Genomic DNA, 15093 nt, shown 5'->3' with positions numbered 1-15093 from the left:
GGATTTGAAAACGCTGAAATCCTGCATGACGTGGCTTCGTAGTTTTCATTAAGCAGTTCCCAGCATCATGAGGTTGCCTCGTGTGGCTTTCAATTTTATGGGCCACATAGAATAAGAGCCAGGCTGATGAGAAGTCGACCCGCACGGTGGAAGAAAGCGAGGTTTCAGCTCTCACTCTCAACCTCGTAGGGAGTCTTTGTACATTAACACAATCTCTAGTAGAAAAGTCACAAGGTTTTATGCGGCAATGCCTCCGCCTGTATCGATAGTGTGCGAAATTTGCCTTGCATTTAGTGGTCAACCTCCTTGCCGGTCCAGGACGCATGATGTGCTTCCTGCCACTTCCAGTGACAATCAGCGGCATCGACAGGGAGTGCGTTTCTCCAACATTCTAGACTCAAAGCACAAGACGAGAGTAGGAGAGGTGACACTCAGAGTCTCACCTGCGCCTCAGCCGGCTAACTCGTGGCTGCGAGTAACACTCCGCCTACCCCCAAAACACTTGATGCTTAAAGTCCGTCTGAGGACGCGATATACTTCTCCTCGTCTGGGCTTCGGTGTTTGATATGCTTAGCATATTCATAAAAGTCAGCTACAGATCGTTAAGTCTGTAGCAGAAACGATTTTAGCGAAAGTTAACACACAAGAGTTCTGCCTGCGCACCGTACGCGTAGGGCTACAGGGACCCAACCCCTGACCTTAAGAAATCGATCACCTGAGCAGGCAATGTCTTTACGAATCTGCGAAAACATCAAAATTCAGGGATAAACCGGTAGATGTTATTTTTAGCAAGAAAGAGATCCTAATATTCGTGAAGTACTTATTGACCGCAGGTCACGGTATGAAGTGCTGTAATAAATCGATCTCAGCGACTTCGCAGAGGCACTATGAGATAGGTACTTACGTTCCCATTGTCAAACCAGGGACCCGAGACTCAGAGAAATGACTGGTCCCATATCACATAGCCAAGCAGGTGGCAGAGGAGGCTCTAATTCAGGTCCTGATTGGCACAAATACAGGCTTTAACCACTGCACCGTGCTCACTGCTCGAGCGACGAGCCCGTCACAACAGGACAGGGCCATTTGGAGAAGATTCCTTAAAAAAAAATCTTTAATATTTGTGTGCTTAATTTAAGTAAAGACTATAAAATCAAGCAGCCACCTGTAAACCATTACTCTGTTGCGAAAAAAAAAATAAACCAAATAAATATACCTCTCACTCTAAGCCAGGATTTATTTTACTAACTTGGTTAAGTATCTAGAGACCAAATAGGAATCAAGTCTTACGTTATTGATTCAGAATATTTTTAAATCGGACCACATGTAAAATCGTACAAAACCGTATGATTCCAGACAGTGAAAATATTCTTGAATAGCTACAACATAGTCAGTCGCCAAATTCCCCAAGTACTGAGTTATTTTTTTCTTTTTCTTTTTTTTTCCACATTGGAACGACACATGATTTTTACCTATGCATTGAGCACTGTTAACAAACCTTCCCAACGGAATATGAGAAATTAATATTAGTTTTAAATTCTCAACTCGTTTACGTTCTATGAAATATGTGTATCAAAATGGGAAATGTTTATGTATGTTCATAATATCATGTTAAAAACAGAAAAACGCAAAAGTATTTATACAGTCTAAGCTCAACTTTTAAAAAAAAAAGTAGAAAAAGATTGGAAGGAAAGATACCAGCACGTTTTCGCCGCTTCGCTCTGGAAGGTGGCCTCGGTTTCTGCTGGTTTGCGTTTCCTTTCGAGCTTTGTGCATCCCTGGTCTGTGCGTCCTACGTGGCTTCAGCAAGCGCATACTGTTTTTGTAATCGCAAGAGAAAATTAACAGACTGCATCGGTTCGATTTTAAGCTCAATTTTAGGCTTATCGCAGGAATATTTTTCAGAGTGAAAGGGATAGTCATCTCTGATTAGGTTTCCCTGTGCCCGTGAGAAAGGAGAGAATGATCAGGTGATCATTTTAAACAGAACGAACCGTCTAAAAATAAGTCCGTTTTTTGACTCCCGCCACATGCTGGCAATTCTAAACCAATGTCAGTGATAAAATGCCCCCGAGTCTAAATTAAGCAGCTCTCAGCTCCGGGGGTTCACCACCCCGTGCCACCCCACCCCACGCCCAGGGCCTCTGATGCAGTTTAGACCGATGTCGTTCTTTCCATTAGAACGACACAAAATTGCACTTGGGCGTCAGTCGTGCGAAGAATAACGGAATCGCGCACGCGCGGCCTTGGCGCTGGCAGGAAGTGCCCGCTGACGGTGTCCGCTCCGTGTCGTGCAGGGACGAGGGAGGAGGACGAAGGCGACGACCTCCTGCTGCGGTCCGTGGACCAGTTCTGGTGGTTCCCGCACATGTGGAGCCACATGCAGCCCCACCTCTTCCGCAACGAGTCGTCGCTGGTGGAGCAGATGGTCCTCAACAAGGAGTTCGCACTGGTGAGCGCGGGGCGGCCTCGGGGCCCCCGTGGCGGGGCCCAGGGGTGGGCTGCGGGGTCACCCCTCCCCGGGGCGAGTGGGCAGAAGCGGGGACGGACCGCGGGCGCAGGGGCTGCAGCTAGGGGCGCGTGCTGTGCCGGGCGCTGCCGGCGCGGGGTCTGGGGTCTCTGTCGCCCTGACGCCTCAGCCGGCGCGTTTCGGGAAGGGGGTCTTGACCAGAACGCGCTCTCTCCTGTTTTCTGTGGATTGGTCACTCTGCGTCTAGGGACAGAAAGATGGTCCCCCGCTCCCGTGTTCCCGCGGGGCAGCGAGCCCCTGCAGAGCCTTCGCTGCGGGGGGGGTGGGGGGGGTGCTGGCCGGGTGGGGAGTCGTCAGAGCGGAGGGTTAGCCCCGTGGTCCTCGAGCCTCCGGCTCCTCGTGGCCCGGGGCGCGTTCTAGGATGCCAAGGGCTGGGCCCTCGCTGGCGGTTCCTGATCCCGTGGTGTCCGGAGCCCGAGGCTTCGCGTTTCCAACCAACTGCCAGGTAACGTGGGTCATCCTGAGCACAGAAGGCCAGAGCGACAGGCGGCTGCGTCCGTTTGTGATCCCATGAGAGCAGATTCGGGCAGAAGCCCACGCAGCGTCCGATCAGGAGACAGAGGCCGGGGGTGTTGACGAGAAAGGGCACGGGGTCCGGGACAGTCACAGCAGCAGAAGGGGGACGTTGCTCTTGGTGCAGAGAGGCTAACGGTGACTCTGCCTCCAGCGGTGTTTTTACTTTCCGGCCGGCCCGGTCGACTGCATCTCTGGATCTCCTTATCCGCGACGCGGCTCTGCATCCGCGGTGCTGCTTCCAGCCTGGCCCGAAGCGGGTCGGGCGCGTTTCAGCCTCGCGGAGGCTTGAGGAGTCAGACGGGAGCCGCTTCCTCTGGGGTGTGGATCCGGCTCCGGCCGACGGCGGGTCCGGCTTTGCTTCCACACGCGCGCGCGCTGGGCCGACTCGCCCCGCTCCGGCCGCCCCACGGCCCCTGGGCCATGTCTGGCCGCTGCTCGCTGCTTGTCGTCCTCAAACCAAGACAGTTTTGTTCTTGGTTAACTTTTTCTAACATTTTGAAGTCATCGAAAAACAAAGGCACGACGAATACATTGTAACATGAAAACCAAGTAAGACTCGCCTCGCAGCGTCCCCAAGAGCAGCGTTGTTGGGAGGCGGACACCGCTTCTTTCCCGCGTTGTCTGTGGCCGCTGCTTTAGCAACAGCAGAGCTGGGTCGTTCCCCAAAAGTCCATCTGGCCCCAGAACCTAAAATAGTCACTGTCTGGGCCTCCCCCGTAATGTCTGCCCGCTGCCCTAAAAGCGAAGCCGGCCACGCATCCGTCGCTTCTCCAGAAACACACTCGGAGGCGCTTGCTCGAGCCTTCGTGCCGTGGGTGGACGGTCATGCACTGGGCCCCCAAAGACCCAGGCCCAGGGAACACCTCTGTCCTCGACAGTTTGCATTTAAAACAAGCCGTTCCTGGCGTGTGTGGTTGTGACGCGTTTCGGTGTTGAAAAGCCACGTGAGGAGGTGTGGCCCTAAGGCCAAATGAGTCCTAGGTTCCACCCAGGGGTGGCGTCGATGGCTGCCCGCTCTCTCCGCCTGTGTCCCCGGCCAGTGCCACGCCCGCACGGAGGGGACCTCGTCGTGAGTGCGGCCGTGCAGGCGGCAGGCAGCCTCGGCATGCGGGGCGCACAGGGCTTGGTTCGAGTCCAGACCGCCGTCGAGGGCCGCTCGATCTTAACCAGAGACGCCCCGGCGTCCCTGTGCTTCGGTGTCCCCGCCTCTGAAAACGGGGACCATGGTAATGGCTTCCGGCTGGGGTCGTTTTGGGGAGACGGGCGACGCGCTTGGAGCGGCACCCCGCCACAGCAAGCTCCTGGCAGGTGCTGCTTAACCGGTCACAGTCGTTCTGAATCCAGGAGCGTCTGCAGCTGCGTCTGGCTCTAAATGAAACAAGTCTGTTCCGAGATGTGGATTTATCAGAGCTCGATCCGCGCTTACTCTCAGGGAACGTCCAGCCGTTTTTGTCCTGCTACAGAACGTGGTCAACTAAGTAAATATTCCCTTTCGAAACATCGGCTGGCCTTGAGCAAGTGTGCGGAGTCCTGCCGGTGCGGTCACCTTGACTAGAAACTGTCCCCACGTCACCCGCACCCTCCCTGCTGCTCGGCACTTAGGGCGTATTTCCTGACGGTTGATTTCACTTGTTCGCATCATTCCTTCCCTAAGCGCCCTGCCTGCCGAGAGCCCTGGCGAAGACGCGGACCTGATTGCTCTGTAATGAAACGTTGAAAGCCATTTAGAGTCCATTCGGGACAATTATGTCTGTGAAGTCGCTGTGGCCAAAAGCTAGACCGAAACCTGTAAATATTTTGTTAAAAAAGTCTGATCGTACGCTGCGTCGTCGGAACGTGACAGCCAAGGGGAGGCCCACTGGCACACAGGCTGCGGTGGCCCTGCCCAGTCCCCGCTGCGGTCGGCCCCGTGAAGCGTCCCAGGGCCCCCCGCGCGGTGACACGCAGGACCTCGCCCGTAACTAGGAACACAGGACGACGTAGTGCGTGTGATCGCAGAGCTGGAGATGTAGTTCTTTCTTATTATTACCTTTCCACGTCCGATGGGACTTCGGAACCAGCACCGAGGCGTGGTCGGGCGGGGGACGCAGGAAAGGGATGGCGGTGGACGTGGTCGCCATCCCGACGCGGGTCGGCAGTGCTCACCAGCCGGCCGCTCGGGTACGGGCTTCGTGCCACCGTGTTCTCCCTCAAAATGGTCACGACTCCCTTCTCCATGCTCCAAGCAACAGAGATTTTAGGTAATTCATTTATATCAAGTCGTCTGCCAACCAGGAGCGCCGGCCCGTGGACCCCACCGATCAGCTCCCATTCCGAAATTCCGACGTCGAGACGATGTCGGTCCACGGGTTCGGATGGTCGTCTTGAAATGCTCACCTGTAACTGAAGCAGTTACAGAAAGAGATTCCCAAACTCGGTGGCCAGTCTACACCGAGAAAAACCGCGTTTTTCATTCGCGCCTTACGGTCCTCGCTGCTCCGTGTGTGACCCTGGCTGGTGGGCAGGTCACCAGCGAAAAGCACAGTCGTTCTCAATGCATTTACAGAAATGAGTCAAATGACATAATAGCTTCATAGCGATAATTCAAAAAGAGTTAATCAATTGAGATGGTTTTATTCGTAGAATTTGTCTGAATTCTCTCTGGATAAAGTTCGTTTTCTGTTGCAGTGTGTCTAAAAATCATGAGAGAAACACATAGCAAGGCTGTCCCATTGCCGTTCAATATGCTGGAAGGTGCCACCCTTCCCCACCGGGACACACTGACCTGTGCAGTGCACACACAGGCGTGCAGCACGGAAGTCTTGTGTGTGCTATGCTGATCCCTAAGCACATGTGCATGCAGCGTGCAGCACGGAAATCTCATGTGCATGCTACGTGTGATCTATGAGTACGTGTGCGCACAGAGTGCAGTATGGAAATCTCGTGTGTACTATGCATCATCTATGAGCATGTGTGCATGCAACGTGCAGCGTAGAAGTCTTGTGTTTGTGCTACACTGATCCCTAAGCACGTGTGCATGCAGCATGAAACATGGACGTCTCATGTGCATGCTACACGTGATCTACGAGCACATGTGCACACAGCGTGCAATATGGAAGTCTCATGTGTGTGCTATGCATCATCTACGAGCACGTGTGCACACAGCGTGCAGTATGGAAGTCTCGTGTGTGTGCTACGCTGACCCCCAAGCACGTGTGCACACAGATGAGTCTGTAGGGTGTTTGTGTGTGTACATTTATGTATGCGTGCTTAATCCACGGGCACACCCACCACGCGAGTGTGTATGCGTGTGCGCGCTAAGCACAGATGACGAAGAACATGATCATTAGAGACGCCCCACGTGTGCGGCCACAGGGCGGGGGGAATATTTTCGATTCTCTTCTTTTTACCACATCACACATTTCTGCTGCCACTCAGCTGCTCGACGTGTCACTAACGGGAAGCAACACTTCGACGACGACGACAGGCAAAGGCTCGGGAGGACGAGAAGCACGGGCTCACGCTGGCGTGCGTGATGAGAACGTCACCGAAAGCTGCTCCTCACGCCCATCTTCCTCGCGAACGCAGGGACGACTGCCCTGCACAGCTCCGAATCGTCCGAATCGTCCGAATCGTCTATTTTTATTCCATGACAGACTTGTGAAAAAAAAAGAAAAAAGGAACGGTGTGTCATCGTTTTAAGTTTTGCGTTCAGACCCATTCAAGTTCCAAGTGAGTGGGGCCTTTCCTTCACGGCCGGAGGAGCCCAAACCATGTCCTGAAGGAGACGAGATAAATTTTATCTACGATGTTAACTTTTCAGTAGTGATGTGAGTTTTTCTTGCCGTTTTATCGAAGAGTCAGAAATCTTACTCATGAGTGATCCATGAAGGACTCTTGAAATAAAGATATAGACTTTTAAATCCCGCTTTTAAGATGCTACACGTATTTTTGGACTCTTTGTAACTTTTTTTCATAATTAGACACGCACCATTCCTCATATGAAAAATGCCGACATTTACACCGTTCTCCTAAAAACCCAAACTCATCACAGAGCAGCTATGGAAAATCTTTAAGTGTCCTGATGGCCTACCCAAGAGCCGCCACTCTCGGGGGAGGCAGAGGGACCCCGGGTTCTTGCATGTACGCGATGGGTACAGACTTTGTCGCTCTAAACGGGGGCAGGTGGGGAAGGCAGTGGGTCGCGGCTCAAGTGCCACACGCTTCCGCGGATCTTACCGATCTCAGATTTTTTTTTTTGAATAACTTTGTTTCTTTGTTTGCTTTATGTCATAGTTCCTTTCGAAGACTTTTGATTTTTTTTTTTTTTTAATAATTTCTCCTGCTTACGGTCGTCTCGCTGGGAGAGGCCCCCGGCGGCGTCCGCAGCGCCATTCCCAAGTCTGAGTCCGCCATCGAATCTCGACCGCAGCCGGCAGCAGCCTCCTCGCCGGGCTCCTGCCGCCTCTCGGCCCTGCCCGGTCGATTCTCATCCGGGCAGCTGCAGGGCCCCTGTTGTCGTGACAATTCAGGCCCTGCCATGTTCGTCTCAGAGCCTCGAACTACCCTGAACCGGCCGCGAGGCCCCGGCAGCTGCCTCCCTGCCCTCTGCTCCGTCCGCTCCCCTCTGATTTCCCGGCGACTCCGTCCACGCAGTACCCGGTGACGGCCGATGTCCTCACTGCCACCACGCCGGTGCGGCGCCACGCCACCCAGTCCGGTGACCGTCGCGTCTGCCCCCGAGCTTCCCCAGGCTCCGTACACACCCCCGCGACCAAGCCCTTCCGGCTCTGGGGTTCTCGCGCTTGGAGGAGCGACCCTACCCCCCACCCCCATCCTCCACCCCACGCGCGTGCCCTTGAGGACAGATGAGAAAGGCACGGGCTCGAGAAGCTTTCGGTGGTGACGTCTTGGGTTCTTCAGACTCAGTCCCCGCCAGGACGGGGCGGAGGAGGGTGGAGAGGGTGTCGTCCGTGCCTCGTCTTCCATGCCCCCTCTTTCTTTCAAAAGAACTTCTTCATTTTCCCTCCTTTTTATCTACGGCAACCCATGTAATCCGGTCCCCTAATTCTTCATGCCAAGGTTGCCACCCTACTTTTAGATTTAAACCCCGAGATAGAAATGCAGCTACAGGCGCCAGTAATTTCACCTGATCTGCTAGGATTTCTGGACGGGGTTTTTCAAATTAAGATCCACTATTTTTTCTTTTTGGAAATAATGTGTTTCTTAAATCTGTTGCGTCTGTTTTTTGTATCGGCATTCTAAATCCTAAATCAGGGCAGGCAAAAAGTATTTTTAAGTTTGAAAAAGTATTAAATAATCATATCAAATATTAATGGCATGTCCTTGGAAGACAGAGCAGTGAAAATTGGCTAAATGTGTAGAAAATGGGATATTGATATGATCTTGAATGTAGTTAATTCTACTTATTGGAAATGTATGATAAGCAAAACGGTCTCAGGAGGAAAATACTAAAGTCACAGTGGGAAGGTTGCAGACAGCGGCCGGCCACGTTAAAGCTCGTTTATTCAGTACTTAAGTGATTTTGTTACCATCGAACATTTGCTTGCATATGACATTTCCCAGTAGTTTCAAAGTATTTCCATATACCCACGTGGTCAGTAGAGCTGTCTCGTCATCTTACGGCTGTTAATTTTTCCTGCTCTTTGTGCTAAACACGCATGTATTTCTCACATGCCGTTCGAAGGCATGTTCACGGCCCCACCCGCCTGTTGGCACGTCCCTTTTCTGCGATGGCATCGTCCATCCCGAGCCTTCGTACCGTCTCGCGCACTCTCGTGTTATCCAGGGTCCTGGAGACCGCACAGCTGCGGATTCCGCCCTTCATACGTGCTATGCCGGCGTGGGACGTCGTGACAATGAGTGAGTCTTCCGTTTGTCACCAAAACGTTTCAGGATTTGAGTGATTTAATCCTTTAACCGTTTCAAAGAGTAACTCTCTGAAATGCGTAACGTGCTGCCTTTGAGATGAATACATGCTCCCTAAGCCCCGTGTCACGCTTCCCTCGGGGACTGGCGGTTGTCACGGTCACTGTCAATGCAGAGGCTTTTACGGCTCTGGGTCCACACTGTGCCCGCAGAGGCTGCGGGACCCTCAGCCGTGTCCCTAGGATTTGTGTCTGTGTTTCCTAGTCTTCCGGTCTGTGGTCTGTGAGACCAGTAGCTTCTCTCTGGGCTGTTGTCGTGTCTGTGGGCCGAGTAGCTTCTCTCGTGGCTGTCATCGCGTTGCCAGTCAGGTGAGGCGATCGAACTGGAGGGCCCCTGCGGCCCTTGGTCCCTCTAAAGTTCTATGTATCTGAGTCGCCCTGAGCTGGAAACAAGACAGGGCTGGCTGCTGGGCTGGTTTCTTAACCACTGAAAAGCTCTGAGCTCACGGGGAAGTGTCTCGTGAGTCATAGGGCGACGACTCCCGCCCTCCGCCTTGGGGCTCCCAGCCCAGAGCCCTTCAGGGGACGCCCGCAGGAGCTGGCGGTCCCCGGGGAGCCAGGTGGTGCCTCCCCAAGCCCAAAGGGGCCAACCTGCGTGCCTGGTTTTCTAGTGACCTTCACTAGCTAGGTGATTGGGGAGATGTGTGCGTGACCTCGGCAAAGGTGGATAACTGTTGAAAACACAGACCTTCCCTTCTCTGCTGAGGGAAGATGTTGTGTAAAACTTAGAGATGCGTGTGGAAAGTTGACTTGTGTAAGGGCGAGTGCATCGCAGAACAAATGAGTCCGACTGACTTCTGCTGACTTCTGTGGCCCACAGACAGCACGGGGACTTTACGAGCGGGATGAGATGACGTTTAATCAAGTCCTCAGCTGGCTCCTTCAGGCCGTCTGCAAGGCTCCCGATCCCCGATTCACCAAACGTACAACATGAAGAATAGTGTGAACTTTTTGCCTGCAAATTAGAATCGGTATTTCATTAGCTATTAATATTCATACTGCTTAGCAATGGATTTAGAGGGAAAAATGGCTTTTCTTGTCACGTGCTGCATCACAGTAGGTCCTTGTCTGGCGCGTCTGGTATTTGGCAGGTAGATGAGAGAACCTCCCTGAGACAGAACATCTCTACGATGCATATTTATTTATTTGCACCATCAGACACCCCCACCCCCCAAATTTCTATTTTAGCTGCAGCGTCTTTTTTTTTTTCCCCCCTTTGGTCAAGTAGCTCCTTTCCTTCTGAATGTGTTTAACCTCAAAGGAATAAATACCACCTGCGAAATGCACTTCAATACCGGGCAGCAATATTTCAAGGAAACCAACTATTCCTAGTGCTCAAAAGGCCTTAATCTGCCACCATCGAGGCTTGCGCGGGGTACCTCGTCGCCATTGTTTTTGGTACGTGTAAAAGCCTCGAAAGTCTTTCTTTCTGCTTTACGGTTCTGATGCATTTAAGTCCTCTTTTAAGATTAACTAGAAGAGGCTTCAATTCTTTCCAAGAGCTGACACATGAAACCATTGCGACACAGGTCCTCCCAGCCCGCCCCACAGATAAGCTAGCAGCTGCTAAAAGGAGCTGTTAATATTTAAGTTACTTGCTTTAAGGCAAATAAACATTTACTCTAAATGTGGTTTTGTTTATATTATACTGAACAACGAACTGTGCTCGAAATACAAAAGGAAAAGCCACACTCCCCGAGTAAAACAAAGCCTGAGCTATTTTCACATATAAAACTATTTGTGCCGTGTCCTTGCCTGGTGTTCGCCGTCACCTGACGGTCAGCGTGTCGGTTTAACTTGGGTCTTTGGCTTCAGACCTCACCTTTGCCTGTCACTAGACGGGCGACCTTAGCCAATGACTTCACATCCCTGCGTGTTAACTTTCCAGTGCCGAAGCAGGGGCGAGGCAGTTCTCAGCACAGGTGTGTGAGGGTCAGGCGAGGCGTGTTCGCGTCCACGTACGTGTGATGCTTTCAGAGCGCCCGGCTTCACGTTCTTCTGGTTGAATCCGGAGTTGGCTCGTGGAGCCAAGGTGTCCAAAGGCCTGATTTACCGGCCCGTGTTTCAGAGAGGGGACAGCGAGCGCGGTCCCCGCGTGGGTCCTGGGGAGGAGGCAGCCACGGCCGGCCCCGCCAGCCCTCCGCCCTCCGCCCTGCCTGTTGCCCACTCTGTGGTTGCACTGGCTGCGTCTCGGGGGCTGCGTCTTAAACCCGAAGGGAAGGCCAGGGCACTGGAGCTTCTGAGCCGAGTGCTTATCTCCAGATTCTAGAAAAACAAGCTCTCCTTTTCCGGAATCCACCGTGAGTGTTTCCACTTCTGTTTTTCCCGGTTCACGGTGCGAACCGCTTCCCTAGCCAGTGCTTTCTCTTCGCATGTTTCTCTTAAGCTGGTTTGAGATTTGCCTACACTCCCGCCACCCGTTGTCTGTGACACGCAGATCCCCACGGGCGTACTCACGCAGAACGCCCCCGGCGGAACGGCCTGCTCTTTAAGCAAGTTTTGTGCCTGCGCATCAATCCATTGTCAGAAGCAGCTCGGAGCGGATTCTCAGAACGGTCGATAATAGCAGAGTTAGCTTTCAAGGACAGATTTTAATTTTATTGCTTCGATGACCAAACTTGTTTTTAATTATTAAATAACTGTGAAATAATCAAGAGCCCAGGTTTTCAAGATTTTTAAATGATCACTTAACTCCTGCCATGCCGAACATCCCCTGTTCAAAGTAAACATTCCATCGAACGGGTTAGTTGCCACGGTTTTCTTTTCCTTTTTCTTTTTCCATCTTTTACGTTTTTTAATTTGAAAAACTCTTTCGGCTCGCGAGTTCCCGTTACGCCTTGTCCGTCGTGGGGAGCGACCTCTCCAGCCCGTGTTACCCCTTCGTGGCGGACGCTGCCTGCGGCCGTTTCTGCGGCGACCTCGGTGACATGCACACACGGGGGTGGGGAGAAAGCCAGTCAGTGACGGAGGAGGATGGACCGTGTTTGCGGCGAAGTTGTTCGGAGAGGGGCTCTCCGCCCATGCTTCGATTTCCAACGATGACGTCACTTGGACGCGATGATAACGAACTGGAAATATAGCATGGCGGGGTGACTTCTGTTTGAAACAGGTCAACGTGGCTACAGAAGAGTGTGGTGACTTAATCATCTTTACAGGCGGTTATTTAAGTGGGCATGCTTTATTTGGTTTTTAAATATAGAGATATCGATCATTAACATACGATTCTTTTTTGTCTGATGATGTTTAACCTATTTCACACGGTGGTAAAAGTGCCGCACAATTGAAAACGATCACAGACGTGAGTTAGTTTAACTTTCAGAGAAGGCGCAGAGTGTCCCAGAAGGACGAAATGTAATAACACTTTGAATTGGGGGGGGAGGGGTGTAGGAAATTGACAACCAGAGGAATGGCTCAGGCTACACCAAATGTTTAAAGCATTTTTCCATAAATGCATTAAGCTGACGTTAAGGGGGGAAATGACTCCTGAGGGAAATCTCAGCTTGACTCAAAAAAAAAAAGTATTAGAAATATATTCCTAATATATTGCTCAGAGAGAGTAATAGCACACATCTGTATCCAAGAAGCGAAGCATTTAAGTTAGTGATTTCAAACCAACATCTACGTAATTGTGGAAGCATCTAGAAACTTTGGAAATCTCTTCAAAATTAGAATATAAAGGGCATCCTACCCAGCTTCAGAAAGGACAAGTTGCAGTCTTCGACTTGTCTACTTCCACACACACGCACACACTCGCACACACGCACACGCGCACGCACACATGCACACACACGCACACACGCGTGCGTGCACACCCTCACCACTCAGCATAGACCAGTCCCTTTTGCCATGAACACAGCCAATCAGGGAGGAAATTAGAGAAGCGGATTATGTAACGCGAGCCTCGGTGCCCCAGGAGCTAAGACCGGGGAGGTTTGGCGAGATTAGTCAGGCGTGATATTTGCTTGAGGCAAAATTACAAATGGACGCGGGAAAACGGTGCGATGTGTATTAAGCAAAACTCTATCGAGTGCCTTCCTTTGGCTCATTCTGCCTGCGTAAGTCTGGCAATAACGTCCCAGTGGGGCGGAGGGCACTCTTCACCTGACCCTCCGTGACCGCACGGGAGAATCTCGAACGGTAGTGACCGCGTCTCCCAGGGCCGGGCATTGTGGGCGGTCTAAGTAATGCGACGCCCGCACCGCTTTCTCTCGTTTATTAAGCCGTGGACCGAGTTTCTAAGTCACCTAGCCATGGGGAAGACGGGGGCGCCAGTGGTGGTGCTGCATTCCTTGGGAGGCTCCGATGCCACTTCTCGCCGCGCATCGAGCGCGCCGCCAAGCTCAGCCCCGGGGACTCTAGGTTCCCCACCCTCGTGAGCCGGGAAAAGCCATCGCTGGGCTTCTGGAAGACCCTTCGCTGCGAGTATGACTGCACGCCAGTGCTATGCCCAGCAGGGACTCTCGGGTCTCACAGTTCACGCCCTTCCCCACCGGGTCAGGGCCTCGCTGGAAGCGCGACGGCTCGCCGACCCCACGCTACGTCTGCTCACTAAACAAGTAAAAGCCAGTCCTCGAGAGCCACATCGCGCCCCGCCACCGTGATTCCGCCACTATGTAGCAAATGGAATGTGACCGGCGTGCTCGGATTTGCTTTTGAGCCCGCGAACCGCGCTTCGCGGAAAATCATCACGTTCAGCGTGCCAGCCGACACGCCTGGCGGCCGGATCAGAGCTAGGCTCGGCGGACGCTGAACGGACGAACGCCCCCGCCGGCCGCTGTCGCCTTGTGAGCGGCAATTCCAGGCCCGGGCTTCCGCCCTCCATCAGCGCATTGAAGAGCTGGGAAGGCTAAGGTTCCTCTCCACCTCGCTTCCATGTTCTCCTTTCCCCGCCGACGCCGCTCCTCAAGATCCCCGCCTCGGGCCTGTCCCGCCTGCAGGACACAGCACGGCACGGCTGGACGCGTGCGCTGCCGTCCCCTCCCGCCCCCACCCGCCCGGCCTCCGGGGATCAAAGCTCGCTCCTGGCGCCCTTGTCCTCAGAGCCCTCTCTGCGCTGGGGCCTCCTTCACTCCCAGGACCCCTGAAGCATCCAACTGGATGTCACCCCCACGCGTGCCCTGCCTCTCCCCCAACCTGCGTGATTCGGAAACCTCCCCGGCTTGCTGTCCCTTTAGCTCTCGTACTTGGTATTTGATCTGTCATCAAAGGTGGTGGCTCCACCATCACGATACATCCAGAATACAGCCACTTGTCTCCAGCTCGTTGTCCCCAGCCAGGTCCGAGCCAGCGTCCTCGCTCGCCCAGACTGTCACAGCACCCTGCCGGCGGGCTCCTGGTTCCCTCCTGGCTCCTCCTCAGGCTGCTCCTGACAGGGCGGCCAGAGGAACGTTCTCTGCAGCGCTGGGCTAGACGCCATCACCCCCGCTCAGCCAGCGGCTCCTCCCTTCAGCCCGGGAAAGTCCCAGTGTCTTCGCAGTGACGCTGTTAGGCCCCAGATGCTCTGCCCGGTTCCTTCTCAGGACGCTGCACGGGCCGCCTGCAAGGGGGTGCAGTGGATGCCGGCAGTGGCCCTGGGCTGTGCGGCAGGCGACATGGGGGCTGCTGACACAGCCCCGCCCCAGGCGCTGTCCCCCCTGTTGCTTTGCCCCAAAAGCAACCGAATTCTTATTCTTCCTCAAAACGTCGGAGGCGCTTCCCACAGGGAGCGGGGCGCCCCATCCCTCCGCCCGGGGCGGGTCACCTGAGGCATCTGCGTGACTTCACCCCCCCACAGCTTCACGCCTTGACTCAGAATAGTTCCTTCCCCTGGGACCCTCGAACGATCGAACCGAGCGGCACACACGCCTTCGTGGCCCTTCGCACCTCCTCCCGCGTTACACAATTTACCTGCCAGTGTCGAGCGATCTTGGTCTCCTTGGTCCACTGACGCCCAAGGCCCTGGCGCTGGGGATCTCTGTCCGTTTCGTTGGCTGGGGTGCCCTCAGCACCCAGAAGGGTCCCCAGCGATGGCAGGACGCAACAAATACGTGTCGAGTAAAGGAAGTCAGAGAACCGAAATGTGCTGAGCGTTTGGATCATCAATAAATGAAGAATTCTGGCAAAAAACAAACACAAAAAACCAAA

At 53.5% G+C, this 15093-nt stretch overlaps 1 protein-coding gene across 1 annotated transcript in view; it reads left to right on the top strand.

Annotated features, from left to right (window-relative positions):
• The window catches only part of LOC120589351 (bifunctional heparan sulfate N-deacetylase/N-sulfotransferase 4-like), a 145919-nt gene that overhangs the window by 65119 nt on the left and 65707 nt on the right, over window positions 1–15093 (top strand). The window contains exon 3 of the mRNA XM_039846914.1: window positions 2295–2449. Within this exon, the coding sequence (XP_039702848.1) occupies window positions 2295–2449 (155 nt within the window). The remainder of the gene's footprint in view (window positions 1–2294; window positions 2450–15093) is intronic.

This window comes from Pteropus medius, unplaced genomic scaffold (assembly GCF_902729225.1).
Source record: "Pteropus medius unplaced genomic scaffold, Ma_sr-lr_union100, whole genome shotgun sequence".
Classification (NCBI taxonomy): domain Eukaryota; kingdom Metazoa; phylum Chordata; class Mammalia; order Chiroptera; family Pteropodidae; genus Pteropus; species Pteropus medius.
The sequence above is the reverse complement of the archived record's forward strand: the minus strand, read 5'-3'. Positions and strand labels throughout refer to the sequence as shown.